The 24001-nt window shown below is 46.5% G+C and overlaps 1 protein-coding gene across 1 annotated transcript in view; it reads left to right on the top strand.

Annotated features, from left to right (window-relative positions):
- The window catches only part of LOC122941089 (alpha-2-macroglobulin-like protein 1), a 179359-nt gene that overhangs the window by 150471 nt on the left and 4887 nt on the right, over positions 1–24001 (top strand). The window contains 2 exon segments of the mRNA XM_044298085.1: positions 850–940; positions 23500–23568. Of these exon segments, the coding sequence (XP_044154020.1) occupies positions 850–940; positions 23500–23568 (160 nt within the window).

The raw sequence follows: 24001 nt of genomic DNA, 5'->3' as shown, positions 1-24001 counted from the left end.
GCAGTAGCACTCGCAGTAGTGCTGCGGCCTTCTGTCAGATTCTTGTAGGCCAGTGACATCACTTTCATTGGTCCCGTGGCCTGACGTCCGGTTTTAGGCCAGTCAAGTTTTCTGCCTTCCTGTCCTCTGTCTGGCCCAGTGCCTGGACGGACGTAAGGATGTCCTCCTTTTCAGTAGCAGTAGCATTGTGCTGTCTTAGCATGAGCTGCAGGCAGAAACTTTATCTTTGTCAGCAGTAGTCTAACAGCATCGGGGCATGGCTAAGCAGAGTCTGGGGAGTGGTTAGATTGTCCGGCTTTTAGGGGTAAGCCGTGTGGCCACTCTACGTGACCTATGTGCAGCTGAGCCCCATAGAAGTGAACGAGGTTGAGCTCGATATCACGCTCAGCCGTTACAAAATGTACGGTGCTGTGCTTGGTAAATTGCGAGAAGTCATTGGCGCTCACAGAATCTCTGATGCCTTCTCAAACAGCTGATCAGTGGCAGTCCTAGGTGTCAGACCACTACCGAACAGATACTGACGACCTATCCTGATCATATGTCATCAGAATTAAAATCTCAGAAAAACCCCTTTAAGCTACAAGTTTTAACAATTTATGTTGAAGATCATTAAAAATTATTACAAAATATGCAACATGTTCAGGATCCACTGTGAATACTAAACACCATTGATTGAACGCTAATGTACTTTGGAATTTCGGCACGGATTCCACAATGGACATTCCACAACAGGCACATAATGTAGATGTTGACTTAACCTAAAGAGACCTGACAGAATCATACTGATGTACTAACATAAACAGATTTCATAATCAGGGAATCCTCCTTGTTCCAAATTTGCTCTTCTAGATATATCGGATCTCGTCAAAAATCGAACATGGTGCTTATTGAGGTGAAGATGTTGTCTGGGTTTTCTCCTTTAAAGAGCTCGATAGAACAGGTAAATAATACGTTAACACAAAGTGGTTGACCTTTTACATGTGCGCTTGGCAGCTGAAGGCATCTGTGTTGGTCCCATGTTCATATATGCCTGCATTGCTGATGAAAATTATGCTTTAATATATGCAAATTAGCCTCTAGGAGGAATGGGGGCGTTGCCATTACAACTTGAAGCTCAGCACTCTCTGCACCTGTCGCTCCCTTTCCACTTTGATTGACAGTGTCAGGTGTGATCTTATTTATGCTGCCTGGCCTTGGCAATCAAATTGCAGAGGGTGCATCAGTTACAGAAAGAGAGGAACCTCTAGGTGTAACAGTAACGCCCCCATTGCTCCTAGAGGCTCATTTGCATATGTTAAAACAACATTTTTCTCAGCATTGCGGGGCTGGCACATATGAACATGGGACAACACAGATGCCTTTAGCTGCCAATAGCACATCCAACAGGTCAGCAAGTGTCATAGGTACAAATCTGCTGACAGATGCCCATTAAATTGCATCACTGAAAAATACAGTGTCCAGAATAAAAGTGTCACTTTCTGACTTTAATTTAAACATTTTAGAGATTCTGAAACTAAAAACAAAATAACTTTTTTTAATCCCACTGTTGGATATTAAAGGGATCGTCTGGACATTTTTTAGGCTCCACATGGTAAAAAATAATAAAGCAAATGATGCTCAACTCCCCTGCTGTTCCAGTTACAACATTTCAAAGTCCCCGGCAGGTCCCTGCTTCATGGTCTTTTTCAAAATGCAGGAAATAACCACCTCAGACAGTAAATGGGAAGTATGGTAAGGATAGGAGTTATAGTGGATAGGATGCAGGCGGCAGACATGGTGGACGTACTTCTTTCCATCAATCTTCCATCAATCTTAGTGCTTAGGTACAGTGACAAGGGAACTGCAATTGAGATGATGGGAGCAGTAGTTCCCCGGGGGAACACCCTGTGTAGAGTCTCCTGGTTGGTTAAAGGTGCCATTTGTAGTGTGTGAATTGATAGGCAGGAGGCTTAGATGTAGTTGAACAAGTACCTTATGGTATTCTTTACTTGGCAGTAGGAGGCACAGAGGACAGTATTACAAAGGCAGGTTCCAGCAATTCTTTGACTGTGCTGAACCATGTTTTATCAAAATCGCACTGTCCTCAAAATAGCAATGCAGTTCCAACTGGGGGTGCACAAATTTCTCCAATTTATGCAGTTCCTACAGCGAGGTGCAGATCTCCAAATCACCAGCAGCAATGACAGATGTAAAAGATGGAAGCCTAAGGCTTGGTACATGCTATGAGGCCCATAAACTAAGTCTCCTCACAGTCTATCGGCTGCATTCTTCACAAACTGAATATTGGTTAGTAGTGATGGATAGAGATGGCCTTACCGTTCGCCCGACGGTCATTTCGCGGTAAACTTTGCGTGTTCGCGATTCGACGAACATGCAAACATATAGAGATATTCGCACCCGCCATATTCTTTTACATTGTGAAGAACTTTGACCCATGACACATCCATCAGGTGGTACAGGACAGACAATTGAGACGTTTCAGCACATGGACATATCCCCTACCATATAAATAAACCTGATCTGGCCGCCATTTTACATTCAGTGTTTTGCCAGTGTAGAGAGAGGTTGATGTGTGGAGCAGGGACAGGCTATTAGGAACACCAAACCCTAGCTAATAGGGACACAAAAGTCCTGTTAAGGACTGGTATAGGTGTGCTATCGATAGATGTGATATAGAGGGGTGTGATATACTTATAATATACTTTTATAATGAGTCAAAAATACATAGATCTATATAGTGATCACCTGGAAGTCAGGGGCCTAGGGGCTAGGGGCTTACTAGGGCCATTTTTATATAGGGTAAGGGTCCAGACGGGGTCGCTCTTATCAGGGTGGGTGGTCTGTGGTTAGGCTATCAGCGCCAGAATAGCACCCCCCTGTAGGGCAATATCAGGGACAGTTCTTTGCCCACCCTGTCCTTCAATACCACATCATCATCTAGCCCAGGGATAGATGTTTTTTGCTTTCCCTCCGGGATTTATGGATGTGCACTGGAACCCCCCGGATTGTGGTAGGACATATGGTTTCTGATTTCATGCCGCCGAGCACTTGTTATTGCCTACCACATCTATGCTTTTTGATTAACTTTAATAATTTCATTTATTTTCATTTTGAGGGATATCTTTTCCATTCACACCTCTGCAAAATGGGTCCGCATCCATTCCGCAATTTGGCCGGAATGTGCTGTCCGCATCCACATTTGCGGATCCACACTTCCACATCCGTGCTTCCGTTTCCGCAAAAAAATAGAACATGTCCTATTCTTGTCCGCAATTGCAGACAAGATTAGGCATTTTATATTATAGTGCCCGGGATGTTCGGTCCACAAATTACGGAATGCACATTGCCGGTGTCAGTGTTTTGTGGATCAGCAAAACACTTACGGACGTGTGAATGGACCCTCATAGTAACATTATAAAAAGTTATCTTTATGTATATTCTAATGGGTTGCCTTCCTTGTACAATGTTATAATATACTTTCTATGTTAGAAAGTATATTATAGTGCATTTGTATTGTGCGGCAGTTGTGTGTGGTTCTGCTGCGATACTGCAGGTATATAGAGGGACAAGCGTTATTGGAACAAATAATTTCTACTGGTGTGCTATACCAGTCGCCCCTTAAAAAAACTGATTGAAGCGGGTTGTTATATACCAATAAACTTTCTTTATAGTGCATTTGGATACTGTATAGTGCATTTGCGTATGCGCGTACGCGAAAATTATATTGCCAATATTTTGCATTGAAAAAAATTATAAATGGAGATCGCGAATTCGAATAATACATCTAGTATGTCACTATCCATGTTGTGGGACTATTTGTGCACTTCTAGTAATAATTTATTTTCTGCAAATATGAGCTGAAGGTTTTTCAGGTTCGCCTACCATTAAAATGATTGGGATCCGCCGCATACTTGCGGTTCGCGAACATTTGATTTTCGCGCGATCGCGTTCGCGAACCGTCCAAGCAGATGTTCATCCATCACTAGTGAGGGACAAACATCGGCCGGGATGATCAAATATTCGAGAACCGCACATTCACCGCACATTTACGGCGGATCCCAATCATTTTAATGGCAGGCGAACCTGAAAAATCTTCAGTTCATATGTGCAGCCACCAAGTACTTACTAGGAGTGCACAAATAGTTCCACAACATGGACAGTGACATACCAGAGGAGGATCAATGGCAAACATTTCCAAATTTTATTTTATTTTAAATAGGAGTTATTTTTATGCATATTAAAGGGAAACTCTCAAAAATGTGCCCTGCTGGAGCCTAGAAAATTTGTATTTTAGGAAACGGGAGTACAGGCAATTATGTTGCTGGGGGTAAAGTACATTAAGTGGTCGCTGGATAACAATTTTACTGTAGGCCAGTGTAGTACAGGCACGAAAAATTTGGCATTCACCTGACAGAAAAGAACAAGTGAATATGTGGCTGGAGGTATATTAGACAGTCACTGGATAACAACTTAACTGTAGGCCAGTAGAGGCCCTAAAAGTTAGACATTCACCTGACAGAAAAGAGCAAGTGATTATGTGGCTGGAGGTACATTAGGCGGTCACTAAAAAACAATTTTACTGTAGACCAGTAAAGTACAGGCCACAAAAATTAGGCATTCACCGGACAGAAAAGAACAAGTGAATATGTGGCTGAAGGTACATTAGGCGGTCACTGAATAACAATTTCACTGTAGGCCAGTGGAGTACAGGCCCCAAAAATTAGGCATTCACCTGACAGAAAAGAACAAGTGATTATGTGGCTGGAGGAATATTAGACATTCACTGAATAACAATTTTACTGTAGGCCAGTATAGGCCCGAAAAATTAGGCATTTACCTGACAGAAAAGAGCAAGTGATTATGTAGCTGGAGGTACATTAGGCGGTCACTGAACAGCAATTTTACTGTAGGCTAGTGGAGAACAGGCCCCAAGAATTAGGCATTCACCTGGCAGAAAAGGACAAGTGATTAAGTGGCTGGAGGTATGTTACATGGTCACTGAATAACAATTTAACTGTAGGCCAGTACAGCCCCGAAAAATTAGGCATTCACCTGACAGACAAGAGCAAGTGATTATGTGGCTGGAGGTACATTAAGCGGTCACTGAATAACAATTTTACTGGAGGCTAGTGAAGAACAGGCCCCAAAAAATAGAAATTCACAGAACAGAAGAGAACAAGTGAATATGTGGCTGGAGGTATATTAGACAGTCACTGGATAACAATTTAACTGTAGGCCAGTATAGGCCCGAAAAATAAGGCATTCACCAGACAGAAAAGAGCAAGTGATTATGTGGCTAGAGGTATATCAGATGGTCAGTGGATAACAATTTTACTGTAGGTCAGTACAGGCCCCAAAAATTAAGCATTAACCTGACAAAAAAATAGTGATTATGTGGCTGGAGGTACATTAGGCGGTCACAGAATAACAATTTTACTGTAGTCGAGTGGGTTACAGGCCCCAAAAATTAGGCATTCATCTGACAGAAAAGATCAAGTGATTATGTGGCTGGAGGTACATTAGGCGGTCACTGAATAACAATATTACTGTTGGCCAGTGGAGTACAGGCCCCAAAATTTAGGCATTCACCGGACAGAAAAGAACAAGTGAATATGTGGTTGGAGGTACATTAGGCAGCCACTGGATAACAATTTTACTGTAGGCCAGTACAGCCCCGAAAAATTAGGCATTCACCTGACAGAAAAGAACAAGTAATTATGTGGCTGGAGGTACATTAGGCTGTCACTGTATAACAATTTTACTGTAGGCCAGTGGGTTACAGGCCCCAAAAATTAGGCATATACCTGACCGAAAAGAACAAGTGATTATGTGGCTGGAGTTACTTTAGGCGGCCACTGGATAACAATTTTACTGTAGGCCAGTACAAGCCCCAAAATTGGGGCATTTACCTGACAGAAAAGAAAAAGTGATTATGTTGCTAGAGGTATATCAGATGGTCAGTGGATAACAATTTTGCTGTAGGTCAGTACAGGCCCCAAAAATTAAGCATTAACCTGACCAAAAAAAAAAAAAATTGATTATGTGGCTGGAGGTACATTAGGCGGTCACGGAAAAACAATTTTACTGTAGACGAGTGGAGTACAGGCACCAAAAATTAGGCATTCATCTGACAGAAAAGAATGAGTGATTATGTGGCTAGAGGTACATTAGGCGGTCACTGGATGACAATTTTACTGTAGGCCAGTGGAGTACAGGCACGAAAAATTAAGCATTCACCTGACAGAAAAGAACACGTGATTATGTGACTGGAGGTACATTAGGCGGTCACTGAATAACAATTTTATTGTAGGCCAGTGGAGAACAGGGCCCAAGAATTAAAAATTCACCGGAGAGAAAAGTGAATATGTGGTTGGAGGTATATTAGACAGTCACTGAATAACAATTTAACTGTAGGCCAGTACAGGCCTGAAAAATTAGGAATTCACCTGACAGAAAAGAGCAAGTGATTATGTAGCTGGAGGTACATTAGGCGGTCACTGAAAAACAATTTTACTGTAGGCCAGTGGAGTACAGGCCACAAAAATTAAGCATTCACCGGACAGAAAAGAACAAGTGAATATGTGGCTGGAGGTACTTTAGGCGGTCAATGAATAACAATTTTACTGTAGACCAGTGGAGTACAGGCCCCAAAAATTAGGTATTCACCTGACAGAAAATAACTAATGATTATGTGGCTGGATGTATATCAGACGGTCAGTGGATAACAATTTTACTGTAGGTCAGTATTGGCCCCAAAAATTAAGCATTAACCTGACAAAAAAAAAAGTGATTATGTGGCTGGAGGTACATTAGGCGGTCACGGAATAACAATTTTACTGTAGACGAGTGGAGTACAGGCACCAAAAATTTGGCATTCACCTGACAGAAAAAAACAAGTGATTATGTGGCTAGAGGTACATTAGGCGGTCACTGGATAACAATTTTACTGTAGGCCAGTACAGGCCCCAAAAATTTAGCATTTACTGGACAGAAAAGAACAAGTGATTATGTGGCTCAAGGTACATTAGGCCGTCACTGAATAACAATTTTACTGTAGGCCAGTGGAGTACAGCCCCCAAAAATTGGGCATTCGCTTAAGAGAAAAGAATAAGTGATTATGTGACTGGCGGTATATTAGACGGTCACTGGATAACAATTTTACTGTTGGCCAGTACAGGCCCCAAAAATTAGGCATTCACCTGACAGAAAAGAACAAGTGATTATGTGGCTTGAGGTACATTAGGCAATCACTGAATAACAATTTTACTGTAGGCCAGTGGAGTACAGGCACCAAAAATTGGGCATTCAATTAAGAGAAAAGAACAAGTGATTATGTGACTTGAGATATATTAGACGGCCACTGGATAACAATTTTACTGTAGGCCAGTATAGGCCCCAAAAATTAGGCATTTACGTGACATAAGAGAACAAATGATTATGTGGCTGGAGGTACATTAGGCGGTCACTGAATAACAATTTTACTGTAGGCCAGTGGAGTACAGGCCCCAAAAATTAGGCTTTCACCGGACAGAAAAGAACAAGTGATTATGTGGCTGGAGGTACATTAGGTGGTCACTGAATAACAATTTTACTGTAGGCCAGTGGAGTACAGGCACCAAAAATTAGGCTTTCACCGGACAGAAAAGAACAAGTGATTATGTGGCTGGAGGTACATTAGGTGGTCACTGAATAACAATTTTACTGTAGGCCAGTGGAGTACAGGCCCCAAAAATTAGGCTTTCACCGGTCAGAAAAAAACAAGTGATTATGTGGCTGGAGGTACATTAGGCGGTCACTGGATAACAATTTTACTGTAGGCCAGTACAGGCCCCAAAAATTAGGCATTCACCAGACAGAAAAGAACAAGTGATTATGTGGCTGGAGGTACATTAGGCAGTCACTGGATAACAATTTTACTGTAGGCCAGTGGAGTACAGGCCCTAAAAATTGGGCATTCATCTGAGAGAAAAGAACAAGTGATTATGTGGCTGCAGGTACATTAGACAGTCACTGAATAACAATTTTACAGTGGGCCAGTACAGGCCCCAAAAATGTGGCATTCACCTGACAGAAAAGAACAAGTGATTTTGTGGCTAGAGGTATATTAGACGGTCAGTGAATAACACTTTTACTGTAGGCCAGTATAGTCCCCAAAAATTTGGCATTCACCTGACAGAAAAGAACAAGTGATTATGTGGCTGGAGGTATATTAGACGGTCAGTGGATAACAATTTAACTGTAGGCCAGTACAGGCACCAAAAATTTGACATTTACCTGACAGAAAAGGCCTTTTATGCCGCTGCATATACATAAGAAAAGGACCATTCTTTGTTGTGGATGATGGCGGATATGTGTGTGCTGGCATGAGGAAATTCAATTACACGTTGTCGTCACAGGTGTTGAATTCCTCCGAGATCCATGCCTCATTTATTTTTTGAAATGTGAGTTAGTCCACACTATCGTGCGCTAGGCGAGTGCGCATATCGGTCACGATCCCCCCTGCTGCGCTGAACTTACTTTCGGACAGGACACTCGACGAGGGGCAAGCCAAAATTTCCATGGAAAATTGCGCCAGCTCTGGCCACAGGTCAAGCCTGTACATCCAGTAGTCCAGGGGTTCCTCGCTTCTCAGAGCGTCCACATCGGCCATTAAGCCAATGTAGTCGGACACCTGTCTGTCTAGGAGTTCCCTGAGGCTGGATCCAGTGGGCGCCTGTCATTGGGTTGGCTGCAAGAATTATCTCATATCCGAACTGACCAACACATCTTCAAACCGCCCTCTTCTTGCAGGCGCGGTAGGATTGGTACCCACACCTGTTTCGCTGTGGGTATACATTTCTCTGCCAGCGCCCCTAACATCAGAATGCAGCATCTCTCCCAGCAAGGCATGAAAATGCTGCATTCTGACAACCCTCTGTGATGCTGGTAAGTGTTAACATGTCCGTCATTTTGTCTTTGTACCAGGGGTCTAAGTACGTTGCCATCCAGTACTGGTCCTTGCCCTTTATGCTTTTTATATGGGGTCACTCTTCAAACACTGGAGCATGAATGCCCCCATTTGCAGTAAATTGGAAGCGGTGGAGAACCCTGCCTCCTGCTCATCCTCCAGGAGCCCCCCAGCCACCATCCTTCTCTGACTAATCTTTAGACTCTTGCTGACTTGTCTCAGATGGTGTAGCTCCCCCTGGGAATTCATTTAGCATTGCAACTTCCTCATCTTCCAGCTCCTGCTCCTCGACAGCTTGATCAATGACACGACGCAATGCACGCTCCAGAATGAAGGTGTAAGGTACGATGTCACTGATGATGCCCTGCCTGCAATTGACCAATTTTGTGATCTCATCAAATGGCCACAGAAGTCTGCATGTGTCTCGCATGAGAAGCCACTGGCGCGGTGAAAATAAACCAAGCTCACCAGAACCTGTCCTGCTGCAGAGTTCGTAAATGTATTCGTTAACGGCACGTTGCTGCTGGAGCAGCCTATCAAGCATATACAAGGTGGAGTTCCAGCATGTCGGGCTGTTACAAATCAAACATCGGACAGGCAGGTGTTGTCGCTGCTGAACGTCAGCAAGTTGAGCCATGGCCGTATAAGATCTTCTAAATTGGCCAGATATTTTCCTGGCTATCCTCAAGACGTCCTGGACCCCGGGGTATTTGGCAACGAATTGCTGCACGACTAAGTTCAGGACGTGTGCCATGCACAGCACGTGTGTCATTTTGCCCTGTTTCAGTGCGCTCAGCAGATTGGTACTGTTGTCGCACACCATTTTACCAGCTCTAAAATTGAGCGGGTTAGCCACTTATCGGCCTCTGACCGCAGAGTTGAAATCAGTGCAGGACCGGTGTGGCTCTTGGCTTCCAGGCACAACAGTCGCAGCATAGCATGGCAACATCTCACCTGGCAAATCGAATAGGTTCTAGGGAGCTTGGAGGGTGCAGCGGAAGAGGCGCTAGCAGTGGAAAAGGAGGAGTCAGCCAAGGAGGAGACGAAGGATGGATTAGAAGGAGGAGAAGAAGAGGCAGGCCTGCATGCAATCTGTGGCGGTAACACCAAATCCACATGGGTGCCACGGGTTATATGCTTGACGGCCATCAGAAGGTTCACCTAGTGGGCAGTAAAAGTTACAGTATGTACCTTCCTTGCATGTGTTTGCTAGACCATGTGGTCAGATGTATCTTGGCACTGTGTGCCAGAGATATATTCACTTGCTGCTGAATGTGGCCATATAGCTCTGGGATGCCCTTCTGGGGGACCTTCCATTGCGGTATGCTAATGGACACAAATTTTCAAAAGTCCCCCGAGTCCACTAGTTTCTATGGCAGTAGTTGGCGGGCTATCAGTTCCGAAAAGCTAGCGGTCAGCCGTTGGGCAAGAGGGTTATTCGGCATCATCAACTTTTTACGCTTTTGGGCCACGGAAGCCTGCTTTTTGCCAGATGAACGCGACGACAGCACAGTGGAAGGTGTAGGACAAATGGGAGGAGAGAGAAGAAGGAGAAGAGGCAGGATGTGGAGCGCCGGGAATGTGGCTTTGTGGGTTCTGACGGCGTTGCTCCCAATGGGCTCGGTGATGGGAGGCCAGGTGTCTTCTTAAGGCGGTTTTCCCTAGGTGAGTGTTGGGCTTACCGCGACTTATGCATTGACAGCACAGGCTGCAGAGGGCAACACTATTGTCAGCAGCTGACACGTAAAAAAAAAATGTCCACACTGCGGAGTGTGGCGGCGTCCTGGGAGCGCAAGATATGACCGTGCATGGTGGATGGCTCGCTCCAGATACATTTTCAGTCTTCTTTTTGCCTCCTTTGCACTGTGAGTTCTGCCTGCTTCTCTTCCTTCTCCTCCCTATCTGCTGCTCCGAATGTCCCTCTGAACTCCCCTCCTCTTCCTCTCTTGTGGGCACCCACTTGACGTCCATCGACACGTCATCATTGTCACCTTCACCACCGCTGACATTAGAGATCCTGGAGTAGGCAGTAACAGCGGGGACCACCCTCCTTGGCCTGACCTGGGTACTGTCATCAGACCACTGGGTGGTGGCCGTTGCTACCTCCTCTTCCTCATCCGATGCCAAGAATGGCTGCGCATCGGTAAGGTCTGGGAATGGATGGGAAAATAATTCCTCTGATTCGAGTGGAAGGGCTATGGTGGTGGTGGTGGTGTCTTTGGGGGTGCACACAGCAGAGAGTGAGGAGGATGCAGATACAGAGGATGAGGAGGGTGCAGAAGCGGAAGGCTGAGGCAGCCACTCAACCAACTCTGGTTCGTCCTTTGACGTAATCGCACACACCTTCTCCAACTTCCCACTTAGGTTCCGGCCTGGTGCACCTGCCCAACCCCTACCACCCCTGCAGAATGGCCTGCCTCTTCCTCTGCCTGTCATTTTAAAAATGACCCTGCGCCAAAGTCCCTAAAGAAAAGCAGTATTTGTGGAAACAGTTATATCGCAGGCCTCAATCAGTATTTTGTGGAAGGTGTATAAAAAACCCTTAATCAGTATTTTGTGGAAGCAGGTATATTGCACCCGTCAATCAGTATTTTGTGGAAGCAGGTGTATAAAAACCCCTTAATCAGTATTTTTTGGAAGCAGGTATATCAGACCACTTAATCTGTGTTTTGTGTAAGCCGGTATATAAAAACCCTTTAATCAGTATTTTGTGGAAGCAGGTATATCGCACTCCTCAATCAGCATTTTGTGGAAACAGGTATATAAAAACCCTTTAATCAGTATTTTGTTGAAGCAGGTATATCACACCATTCAATCTGTATTTTGTGGAAGCAGGTATATCAATCTCCTTAATCAGTATTTTGTGGAAGCAGGTATATCGGACCACTTAATCTGTGTTTTGTGGAAGCAGGTATATCAAACCCATTAATCAGTATTTTGTGGAAGCCGGTATATCGCACTCCTCAATCAGCATTTTGTGGAAACAGGTATATAAAAACCCTTTAATCAGTATTTTGTTGAAGCAGGTATATCACACCATTCAATCTGTATTTTGTGGAAGCAGGTATATAGAACCCCTTAAAGGGAATCTGTCACCTATTTTGACCATATAAAACTGTTAAAATAGCAATGTGCAATAAAATACCTTCTTACCTACATGTGTCTTCTTTCTTTTATTCCACTTTTCATTCTTATAAAAAAGCGATTTTTGTGATATGCAAATGAGTTTCCAAGGTGCCCAGTAACGCCCCTCTGCATTGTGCTTCCTCCTCTTTTGGACTACTGCGCCGCCCCCTCCCGATTACGTCATTAAATGTATTCATACCACCGGCCCTCCCTTCCTCCTCTCTTGATCTACTGCGCCGCCCCCTCCCGATTACGTCAGTAAATATATTCATATCACCGGCCCTCCCTTCTTCCTCTCTTGGTCCACTGCGCCGCCCCCCGCCCGATTACGTAAGTAAATGTATTCTTAGCACCGGACTGGCCCTCCCCTTCCTCCTCTCTTGTCACTGGGCTCGGCGCATGCCCAGTGACAATATTGAGGCTGTTGCCCTCTGCCACAGGAGAATCGTGCAGGCACTCACCCATACTGCGCCTGCGCGGGAATTCCGGAGGACAAGAGAGGAGGAAGGGGAGGGCCGGTCCGGTGCTAAGAATACATTTACTGACGTAATCAAGAGGGGGGTGGCGCAGTGGACCAAGAGAGGAGAAAGGGAGGGCCGGTGATATGAATATATTTACTGACATAATCGGGAGGGGGCGGCGCAGTAGCCCAAGAGAGGAGGAAGGGAGGGCCAGTGGTATGAATACATTTAATGACGTAATCGGGAGGGGTGGCGCCGTAGTCCAAAAGAGGAGGAAGCATGATGTTGCATGAATAAATTAAATGACGTGGTGGGGAGGGGGCGGCGCCGTTTGGAAAGTATGTGGGAGGACATTTATTTATGAGGAGGCGGGCTGGGCTTAGAAGAGAGGCAGGCTGGGCATTGCAGAGGGGCGTTACTGGGCACTAGAGCAGAGTAATAACGCCCCTCTGGGCACCTTGGAAACTCATTTGCATATCACAAAAATCGCTTTTTTATAAGAATGAAAAGTGGAATAAAAGAAAGAAGACACATGTAGGTAAGAAGGTACTTTATTGCACATTGCTATTTTAACAGTTTTATATGGTCAAAATAGGTGACAGATTCCCTTTAATCAATATTTGGTGGAAGCAGGTATATCACACCCCCTCAATCAGTATTTTGTGGAAGCAGGTATATCAAAGCCTTTAATCAGTATTTTGTGGAAGCAGGTATATTGCACCCCTCAATCCGTTTTTTTGGGTGCAGCAGGCACAGTACAGACCAAAAGTTTGGACACACCTTCTCATTCAAAGAGTTTTCTTTATTTTCATGACTATGAAAATTGTAGATTCACACTGAAGGAATCAAAACTATGAATTAACACATGTGGAATTATATACATAACAAAAAAGTGTGAAACAACTGAAAATATGTCATATTCTAGGTTCTTCAAAGTAGCCACCTTTTGCTTTGATTACTGCTTTGCACACTCTTGCATTCTCTTGTTAAGCTTCAAGAGGTAGTCACCTAAAATGGTTTTCACTTCACAGGTGTGCCCTGTCAGGTTTAATAAGTGGGATTTCTTGCCTTATAAATGGGATGGGACCATCAGTTGCGTTGTGGAGAAGTCAGGTGGATACACAGCTGATAGTCCTACTGAATAGACTGTTAGAATTTGTATTATGGCAAGAAAAAAGCAGCTAAGTAAAGAAAAACGAGTGGCCATCATTACTTTAAGAAATGAAGGTCATTCAGTCCGAAAAATTGGGAAAACTTTGAAAGTGTCCCCAAGTGCAGTCACAAAAACCATCAAGCGCTACAAAGAAACTGGCTCACATGCGGACCGCCCCAGGAAAGGAAGACCAAGAGTCACCTCAGAAATCGCAGGTTAACAGCAGCTCAGATTAGAGACCAGGTCAATGCCACACAGAGTTCTAGCAGCAGACACATCTCTAGAACAACTGTTAAGGGGAGACTGTGTGAATCAGGCCCTCATGGTAGAATATCTGCTAGGAAACCACTGCTAAGGACAGGCAACAAGCAGAAGAGACTTGTTTGGTCTAAAGAACACAAGGAATGGACATTAGACCAGTGGAAATCTGTGCTTTGGTCTGATGAGTCCAAATTTGAGATCTTTGGTTCCAACCACCGTGTCTTTGTGCGACGCAGAAAAGGTGAACGGATGGACTCTACATGCCTGGTTCCCACCGTGAAGCATGGAGGAGGAGGTGTGATGGTGTGGGGGTGCTTTGCTGGTGACACTGTTGGGCATGTATTCAAAATTGAAGGCATACTGAACCAGCATGGCTACCACAGCATCTTGCAGCGGCATGCTATTCTATCCGGTTTGCGTTTAATTGGACCATCATTTATTTTTCAACAGGACAATGACCCCAAACACACCTCCAGGCTGTGTAAGGGCTATTTGACCATGAAGGAGAGTAATGGGGTGCTGCGCCAGATGACCTGGCCTCCACAGTCACCGGAACCCAATCGAGATGGTTTGGAGTGAGCTGGACCGCAGAGTGAAGGCAAAAGGGTCTAACAAGTGCTAAGCATCTCTGGGAACTCCTTCAAGACTGTTGGAAGACCATTTCAGGTGACTACCTCTTGAAGCTCATGAAGAGAATGCCAAGAGTGTGCAAAGCAGTAATCAAAGCAAAAGGTGGCTACTTTGAAGAACCTAGAATATTACATATTTTCAGTTGTTTCACACTTTTTTGTTATGTATATAATTCCACATGTGTTAATTCATAGTTTTGATGCCTTCAGTGTGAATCTACAATTTTAGAACAGACACGGAGTCTTCGTATTGCTTTTCTCTTTCTTTACTAAAATATAGCAGCAAAAACACACAGGAAGAGAAAAAAGGTGTGCCTGTAACCTAGGCAACCAGCCACTCCCCCGGACTAGCCGGTATAAGAGTCAGCTCCGACCCACAGTCCTCCTCTTTCTTGCTGCTCACAGGAAGATGAGTATCTGATGTATCTGTGTTGTATTTCATTGTTGTATATGTAAAGATTTTTTCCACAGGGACACTATTTTACTTCCCTCACTGGTCTGTGTCCCCCTGTGCGCTGTTTCGCCAGGGGGACTCCCTGTTTTCGTTACCTTTAGTCCTTCGGTATCGCTATCCATTGCGGCCGTCTCCCTGCCCCATCTTGTGGTCTCGCGGCGGCTCCGGAAGTTGCGCCGGAAGTATCGCGAGATTTCGATCGCGCGCGCCTCCCGCTGCCCCGTCCTCTCGCGTGACTTCGGCTGCCATTTTCTTCAGTCGCCTGCGACCTGCTGTGCCCTGAAGTCCCGGCTCCGGCTAGCTTAAAGGTTTTTTGCTGCACCCTCTAGTTAGTGGGAATTAGGACCTTCTATTATGTCCTCTCCGGCTGTCAACCCCCCTTCTCCTGGGGACACACCTCCGGTTACCCCGATTATTCTCCCTGCTGGGGTGCCTACCGCATCCTCCTCTCCTATGGATCCGGTCCCTGATACCGCATCCTTGCTCCAGAAAGCGGTAGCGGAGGCTATTGCCTCGGCTATGGGCTCTATGTCGGCCACCATTTCTCATACCTTATCCCAAGCGCTCCGGACCCACTCCGGTGACGCGCATTTCGCACAACAAGTGACGGCCCCTGATTCCCCCCCCCTCCACCTCCAGGTGCAAAGTCCAACAAGACGCTCAGGCCTCCAGAATCCCTTTGACTGGTGACTTGTCTCACCCACAGGATAGCGTGCCTCTGACACGCAAAAGACCCTTACCACGCCAGGCGGAACGGGCGCGGCAGTGGAAATGCGCTAGAGCGCAATTTGAGAGCGACTCCGACTCAGAAATCGGGTCTGGTGAGGAGGCTGAGGATGAGTACGTTCTTGATACTGGGGACGCCACAGACACGGAGGGCCCGGGTCCGTCGGATCCCTCGCCCCTAGTCGCACGCTCTTCTAGCGCATCTTGCGCCCTTCCGGTTGCTCAGGAAGGTGCGCTTCTAGACCCTTATGGGGACCCGCTTTTTGACCCTGACGCCTTGCACCACCCCAGGTCGGCGGAATGGCTACCTGCAGAGCATGTTTCCAGTTACCTGGAAAATTGGGTCCGTCGCCCGCTTAGCAAAGCGGCGCGAAACAAACTTAAAGCTGAGTGTCCCAGGCCCATCATCCCTAATAAGGTGTGTGAGACCCCCACCGTTGACCCCAAGATGACGCAATTTCTTGCGAAACTTGGCTGGAATCCACGAAAAGGTCTAGATTCGGCATTGAAGGCTTGCCAGGACAAGCTGCTCGATATCTTCGGGCCCCTGGCTAAGTTATTTGACTTGGCAGAGTCCGCTCGGGCCGAGAGTAGGCAGGTGGACCCGGAGGATCTCCGAGGTTGGGTGCAGCGGGCGATATGTATCGCGGGTAGCGTCAATACCTCGCTCTCCATAGAAAGGCGCAAGGCCATACTTTTTAAAATTGAGCCTAAATTGGCAAATCTCGCCCTCACTGAGCCGGGCAAAGACGCCCAGGGTCTCTTATTCGGAGACTCTTTTATTAAAGACCTGGGTCGTTATGTCGGTGCCTTCACGGCCTTGGATAAGGCGCAGTCCTCCATGCGGAGGGTGTTTCAGGGGCGGGTCTCTTCCAGGGCCGGCAGTGTCAGGGGCCGCCTGTCCGGCCGTTCATCCTATCAGGCCCGTACCGGGGGCCGAGGCTCCTCCCAACCAACGGGCTACCAAGGTCCCTCCTACCAAGACTCGCGCCAACCAACCCCGTTCTTCCCTTCCCGTGGAAGACCTTGGCGCTCCAGGAGCTTCAGAGGCACTCCCGGATCAAGACGTCCGTATGGTAAGATTGCCGCTTCCTCGTGCTTCTTTCAATCCACCTGTAGGGGGCAGACTCCAACATTTTTTCCCTGCTTGGCAGGCCATTACATCGGACAGCTGGGTCCTGTCAACGGTCCTGGGCTTCCAGATAGAATTAATCTCCCCACCGGACTGCATCCCGCGCCACCATCCGCTAAGTCTTTCAGTGACGGACCGCGCTTTGGTCCAGGAAGAGCTCTCTACCCTTTACAGGAAAGGAGCCGTGGAGCCCGCGCTCGCCTCCTCCCCAGGGGTAGTAAGCAATATCTTTCTAGTCGAGAAAAAGGGAGGTCAGATGCGTCCGGTTATCAACCTCCGAGCCCTGAACGCCCTTGTGCGCTATGTGCGCTACAGGCATTTCAAAATGGAGGGCATCCACCTCCTGAGGGACCTTCTTCTGCCTGGGGATTGGATGGTCAAACTGGACCTCCAAGACGCGTATCTCACGGTCCCGGTGGCGCCTCTATCCCGAGACCTTCTCAGGTTTCTCTGGAACGGGGAGACCTGGCGTTTTACCTGTCTGCCCTTTGGTCTCTCCTCCGCCCCTTGGGGCTTTACCAAACTCCTGCGGCCGGTTGTGGCCTGGCTTCGGGCCAGGGGTGTCCGTCTCATTGTCTATTTGGACGACATCCTGCTAATGGCCCGGAGCAGGGACTTGCTCCTGTCCCACCTCCGTTGGACGACGGATCTCCTTTCACAGTTGGGGTTCCTGATCAATTGGGAGAAATCTTGCCTTGTACCGTCCAGACGCATGGAGTTCCTGGGTTTCCTGGTGGATTCGTAGTCCGAATCTCTCAGCCTCCCGTTGCAGAAGGTGCGCGCCATTCGCAAGGAGTTGCAACGAACTTTACGGCGCCCTCAGGTTTCCCTGCGACAACTGGCCCGCATAATTGGCCTCCTTTCGGCATCCATACAGGCGGTTTTTCCCGCACCCCTCCACTATCGGGCTCTTCAACGCTTGAAGATCGCCCACCTCCGGGGGGGTGCCTCTTATGCGGATGTCGTCTCGTTGGATGTCGAGACTCGGGACGAACTCTCCTGGTGGATCCACAACCTGTCGGCCTGGAACGGCAGGGCCATTTTCGGTTCGCGTCCGGAGTTCACGGTAGACTCCGATGCCAGCCTTCTCGGTTGGGGTGCCCACTGCGAGGGGGTGTCCACGGGGGGTCTTTGGTCCCTGGGGGAATCCAACCTCCATATCAATGCCCTGGAATTGTTAGCCGGGTCTTTCGCGATCCGGAGTTTCACGTGCAACAAGGTGAATGTTTGCATTCGCCTCCGGATGGACAACGTGTCCGCCGTGAGGTATGTCAATCACTTGGGCGGCACTCGTTCCACGTTGCTGGCTCGATTGGCGAAAGATTTTTGGAACTATTGTTTCTCCAAGAATCTGGTAGTCCGGGCAGACTACCTCCCGGGCCTTCACAACACCGAGGCGGATTGGAGCTTTCGTCATTGGGCGGACTCCAGCGATTGGAAGCTCAACGTGGAGGTTTTCTCCGGTATTTGCTCGCTCTGGGGTTCCCCGTCAATCAACCTTTTTGCATCTCGGCTCAATGCCCAGCTCCCGCGTTTCTTCAGCTGGAGGCCGGATCCCGCGGCGGAGGCCGTGGATGCGTTTCTCCAGGACTGGTCCAGCGAGTTCCTGTATGCCTTTCCCCCCTTCGCTCTCATTCCCAGAGTTCTCCTTCAGGTCAGGCACCAGTCGGCCGAACTGGTGTTGGTGACCCCGCTTTGGCGGTCTCAGGCGTGGTTTCCTCAGCTCCTCGAGCTGACGGTGGATGTCCCCAGGTTGTTGCCGGCCCTTCCGGACCTGCTGTTGGACCCCCTCGGTCAGCTTCACCCGCTTCTGACGGAGGGGTCCCTGTCTCTCCTGGCATGGAGGATCTCTGGATCTCCGGTGAACTCCAGGGTCTTCCGGGCTCGACTAGACGCCTACTGGCCAACGCTTGGGCCCCTGGCACTAGACGTGCGTATCATTCCGCCTGGAAGTGTTGGGCTGGTTGGTGCATGGGAAGGGACTTGGATCCCATATCAGCACCTGTTTCAGCCGTCCTTAATTTCTTGACGGCCTTGTTTGATGAGGGCCGGGCTTATCGGACCATCAATGTTTATCGGTCGGCCATTTCTTCCTCCCACCAGGGGTTCGGGGGTCGCCCAGTCGGGTAACATCCTCTTGTGTGCCGCCTTTTGAAGGGCGCGCGTCTTTCTCGTCCCCCTAAACCGAAGTACTCTTCTACCTGGGACGTGTCATTGGTTCTGTCACTTTTTTCGTCCTGGCCTTCTAATGCGGAGCTTTCCTTGCGCCACCTTTCGGCCAAGCTGGTCTCCCTGCTGTGCTTGGTGTCTTGCAGACGGGTTTCCGACGTCCAGGCTCTGGACATTTCGGCTCGGTCTTTTACGCCCGAGGGGGTGTCCTTTTTGGTTTCTAGACGCACGAAGTCCTCTTCTCGTACTATATCTTACCCGGCGTTTGCGGCCAGGCCTGACTTGTGTCCGGTCGCTTGCCTTCGCGAATATGAGGTTAGAACTCGAGCTCACCGCTCTCCTGCCTATCTGAATCTTTTTCTGGCCTGTCGCGTCCCCTTTGCCCCGGTTTCTTCCACCACTTTGGCTCGTTGGGTCAAATGGGTGCTTTCGCTTGCGGGGGTGGACATGTCCACTTTCTCGGCTCATTCCACGCGCAGCGCTTCGGCCACGGCTATGTTGACCTCTGGGGCGAGGTTGCAGGATATCCTTAGGGCGGCTGATTGGTCGCGGGAATCTACATTCCGGGATTTCTATTTCCGCCCGTCTCCTCATGCCTTTTCTGCGGTGGTCATGCAGCTTTGAACTTGCAATACGAAGCCTCCGTGTCTGTTCTAAAATTGTGGGATTTTACTAGTTATACGACGTAAAGTCGTGATTTTAGTAAGACACGGAGGCGAGTATTGCCCTCCCTATATGGTTTTTTGTTCCCACCCTTTTTAGGTCTTGAGTATGGTAAGTACTTCTCTGCATGAAATATGTGATTATTGATGTCATTGTCTGTATACCGTTTACATGCCTGGTGTTTTTTCCTTCCGTAGTAGGACGGTGATGTTATGTTTTTGTTTTACCGGTTGCATGCCTCAGAAATTCCTTCCTTGGTGGGATGGTGTCGAGTCACCGTGTTTCATGTCTTTTGCCTTAGGTTGATTCACCCGGAGGTTACAGTTCCAGAAATGCCTCCAGGATTCGCAGCTCCAGTTGTTCCTTTGGTTTCGCTGTCCGGCGGTTGGTTCTTTGTTGACGAGATGCTCCAGGACGGTTTGTGTTCCAGTTGATGCACGAGGGTCTGGCACGAGGAGTGGAGTTCCGGTGTTCCAGTTTGTTGGTTCTTCCTGTTCGCTAGGAGGAGTTACAAGAAAGAGGAGGACTGTGGGTCGGAGCTGACTCTTATACCGGCTAGTCCGGGGGAGTGGCTGGTTGCCTAGGTTACAGGCACACCTTTTTTCTCTTCCTGTGTGTTTTTGCTGCTATATTTTAGTAAAGAAAGAGAAAAGCAATACTCGCCTCCGTGTCTTACTAAAATCACGACTTTACGTTGTATAACTAGTAAAATCCCACAATTTTCATAGTCATGAAAATAAAGAAAACTCTTTGAATTAGAAGGTGTGTCCAAACTTTTGGTCTGTACTGTATATCACACCAATTGCAAATAGTTGTTCCAATAGCTCTTGTCCCTTTATATACCTGCGGTATCGCAGCAGAACCGCACACAACTGCTTCACAATACAAATGCACTATATACTTTCTATGTTAGAAAGTATATTATAGGTATATCACACCTCTCAATAATTTTTTTGGGGGGGCAACAGGTATATCACACCAGTTGCAATTCGTTATTCCAAAGGTCCAATAGTCCCTCTATATAGCTGCAGTATCGCAGCAGAACCGTACACAATTGCTGTACAATACAAATGCACTATAATATACTTTATACAGTATGTTATAAAGTATATTATAAGTATATCACACCCCTTAGTATATCACACCTATCGATAGCACATCTATATCAGTCCTTAAAAGAACTTTTGTGGCCCTATTAGCTAGCGTTTGGTGTTCCTAACAGTCTGTTTCTGCTCCACAAAGCAACCGCTCCCTACACTGGCAAAACACAGAATGTAAAATGGCTGCCAGATCGGGTTCTGTTATAGGGTGGGGGTGTGTCCATGTGCTAAAATGTCTTAATTGGCTGTCCTGTCCCACCTGATGGATGTGTCATGGGTCAAAGTTCGGCACAATGCAAAAGAATATGGTGCATGCGAACATCTCCATATGTTTGCATGTTTGGCGAATCACGAACGTGCAAAGTTCGCCACGAAACGACCACCGGGCCAACTGCAAGGCTATCTCTTTAGGTTAGGTCAGCTGCATAAAAGGCATAAACTTAAGACCTATGGGGTAATTTATCAAACTGGTGTAAAGTAGTACTGGCTTAGTTGCCCATAGCAACCAATCAGATCCCACCTTTCATTTTTTACAGCTACTTTGGAAAATAAAAGTGGAATCTGATTGGTTGCTATGGGAAACTAAACCAGTTCTAATTTACACCAGTTTAATTAATGACCCCTCTAGTCTAGGGTCATGAGGCCCATCACCTATGTCTTATCCTCTCAGATGCATCACTAGACTCACTTGAGTGGATGGGAAGCAGAGTATGAAAGCTAGTAGTACAACATTTCTTCCAGGAAGGTCTGAATAGGAAAGATAGACATTTGTTCCAACCACATTAGGACACAAAGAAGACATTCTTAAAAACACATTACAGCTTTTCATTAGAGACCAAATGTAAACAGTGCAAACAGTAGAACAAATGTAAAGACAGGTCAAGTAGTATACAACTTTACACATCTATCCACTAGTAGTGCCCTAGCACTACATAAGGAATAGTACCACTGATGTAGACATAAAAATATATTTCATATTTATTGAAAACTTATAGTGGGTTAATGCCCTGAAAAAGGTACCAAAGTCTTGACAGATTACCTCTCCCTGAAAAGCTTATATTGCAGGGATTCCAAAAGAATGGTCTGACAACACTTGGAATATCCTTTGAAGGTGCTATACCTGATATAATGAGAGGCGTAGGATTCCCTAGTAGGATCTAGAATACAGAAGGAAAAATCCATCATAGGGAACGTGTTTCTGGTCCACTATAAACTAATTAGACATTGTACGGTTTTATGAAGGAATGGTTGATGGTATGAGGTTAGTTCAGAGGTCATGGACGATAGAAGAGAAGTACTGGATACAAATTACTAGAAAAGTAAAGTAGGAGATCTAAGCAAAGCTCTTTTTGCTCCAGTACACCAACCAAAGATATACTGGCCATTGTACATACCATGTCAGAAGTAAATTTTTGTCAATCTTAAAGAGGTTGTGCAAGAATGGGCAGGTTTTGGCAACCCCCTTCCCCTTCATTTGGCCGCACTTGTAAAAGTAAAATTACTTACCTGCTTCCTGGCGTTGGCTCCCTGCTCCTTCTCCTCCAGGCCTGTGATGCTCCTCTGGACTCCCTCGCTGTAAACATCCAGTTTTGACATCGCCGCAGCCAATTACAGGCCACGGTGGAGACCAGATCCCCTTCTGTCATGTCACCATTAGTCAAGTGATTGGCTGTGGCGACGTCAAACAGGATGCTTACAGTGAGAGAGCATCACAAGCCTGGAGAAGGCACAGGGAGCCAGTGCTGGGAAGCAGGTAAGTCCTCTTCCTGTTATGGTTCCCTGTGCCTCTGTGCCACTGCAGCCTCCAGTTGCTGGGGGAACCAGGACTGCTGGGCGGTCCGTTCTGACATCACAGAGTCCCGGGCCATTGAGGGGGCACGTTGGGGCTCTAGAGGCGTGCTGTTGGCAGCTCAACCCAGCATGCAGGAACACTGATGTGAGCTGCTTCCTCATCAGCATAAAAGGCTGGTGCCTGAATGTGAAGTTGCTGGTAAATTTATTGTCCTCTAGCTACCATTTCTGTTCCCTTATGATACTGAAGACTCCTTTGGCGCTGGATTTCTGGATTCGTATTGTGGTACTGTTTTTTGGCTTCTGGCAATTTGGTATTGTATTGATCTCCTGGTTCTGACTTTTTGCTGTGTTTGGCTTTCTCGATTGCCTCTGGCATTTTTGCACTTCATTGTCCAACTAGCGTTTTACCCTTTACCATACAACTATTCTATTAGTGTTTGTCTGTTGGTTGTTCCCTGTATGTGTGTGGCCCTCACACTTATTCCAGCATAGTGGTTGCAGCTAAATTGTAGGGTCACAGCCTAGGGTGACCATACAAGTAAGTAGGGATAGTAGGTTTGGGAAGTTTTAGAGCTGCACTCTCCCTGTTTATATGAGTTCTGTCCAAATGGTGTAGGGGGTTGCTAACTCCCCCCCCCCCCCCCCGGAATTCTTAAGAAACCCCTTTTTTAAAAATTTTCTGTTTTATTACATATAATGAGATCTGATCCTGTTTTTGTAGTTTCTGGGCAGAGACATGCTACGGGAGCTTTGTTTCCTAGACATTTATTAAATAACATGAACATTTTTGTTAATTTTTATGTCTACTTTTGTTTACCAAAATTAACAATTCAAATAATTTATATGCAGACAGCTAATAGTATGTATTTTTTATGTTTTCATAGTTAAAGACCTATAAAGTAATTCAGAGGGCAGAAGAAGAAGATGACACGTTGACTCTCTACATGGATGAGGTCTGATCTGCTTGTATCACACTCGAAAATAGCACATGCATCGCATTAAGGAGTCCCAAATCCAGTATAAAACCAAATCAGCATCTGAGATCAAAAATCAACCATTCCCCCATTACCATAACCTAAGAACATTCATTGTCTAATTATTATCTGTCATCATTATTAGTGTTGATCACGAATATTCGTAATGCAAATTTTTGTAATGAGAATTTTCGTAATGCAAATTTTCATAATGAGAATCGATGAGATCGTGAAAACTCAGATCCGATGGTATATTCTAACCCCTAGGCATTCCCATGGTGACGGGGACTTTTGTCGGGGAGGAGTATGCCAAAGTGGAACAACTACAGATAAAAAAAAAGACGAAAATTCTAGAAAACAAATATATTTGTTTTTTAGAATATTTGTAATATTCAAAAACAGATTATAGCAC

The sequence above is a fragment of the Bufo gargarizans genome, chromosome 6 (assembly GCF_014858855.1).
Source record: "Bufo gargarizans isolate SCDJY-AF-19 chromosome 6, ASM1485885v1, whole genome shotgun sequence".
NCBI classification, from domain to species: domain Eukaryota; kingdom Metazoa; phylum Chordata; class Amphibia; order Anura; family Bufonidae; genus Bufo; species Bufo gargarizans.
This window is presented reverse-complemented; position numbering and strand designations above follow the sequence as displayed.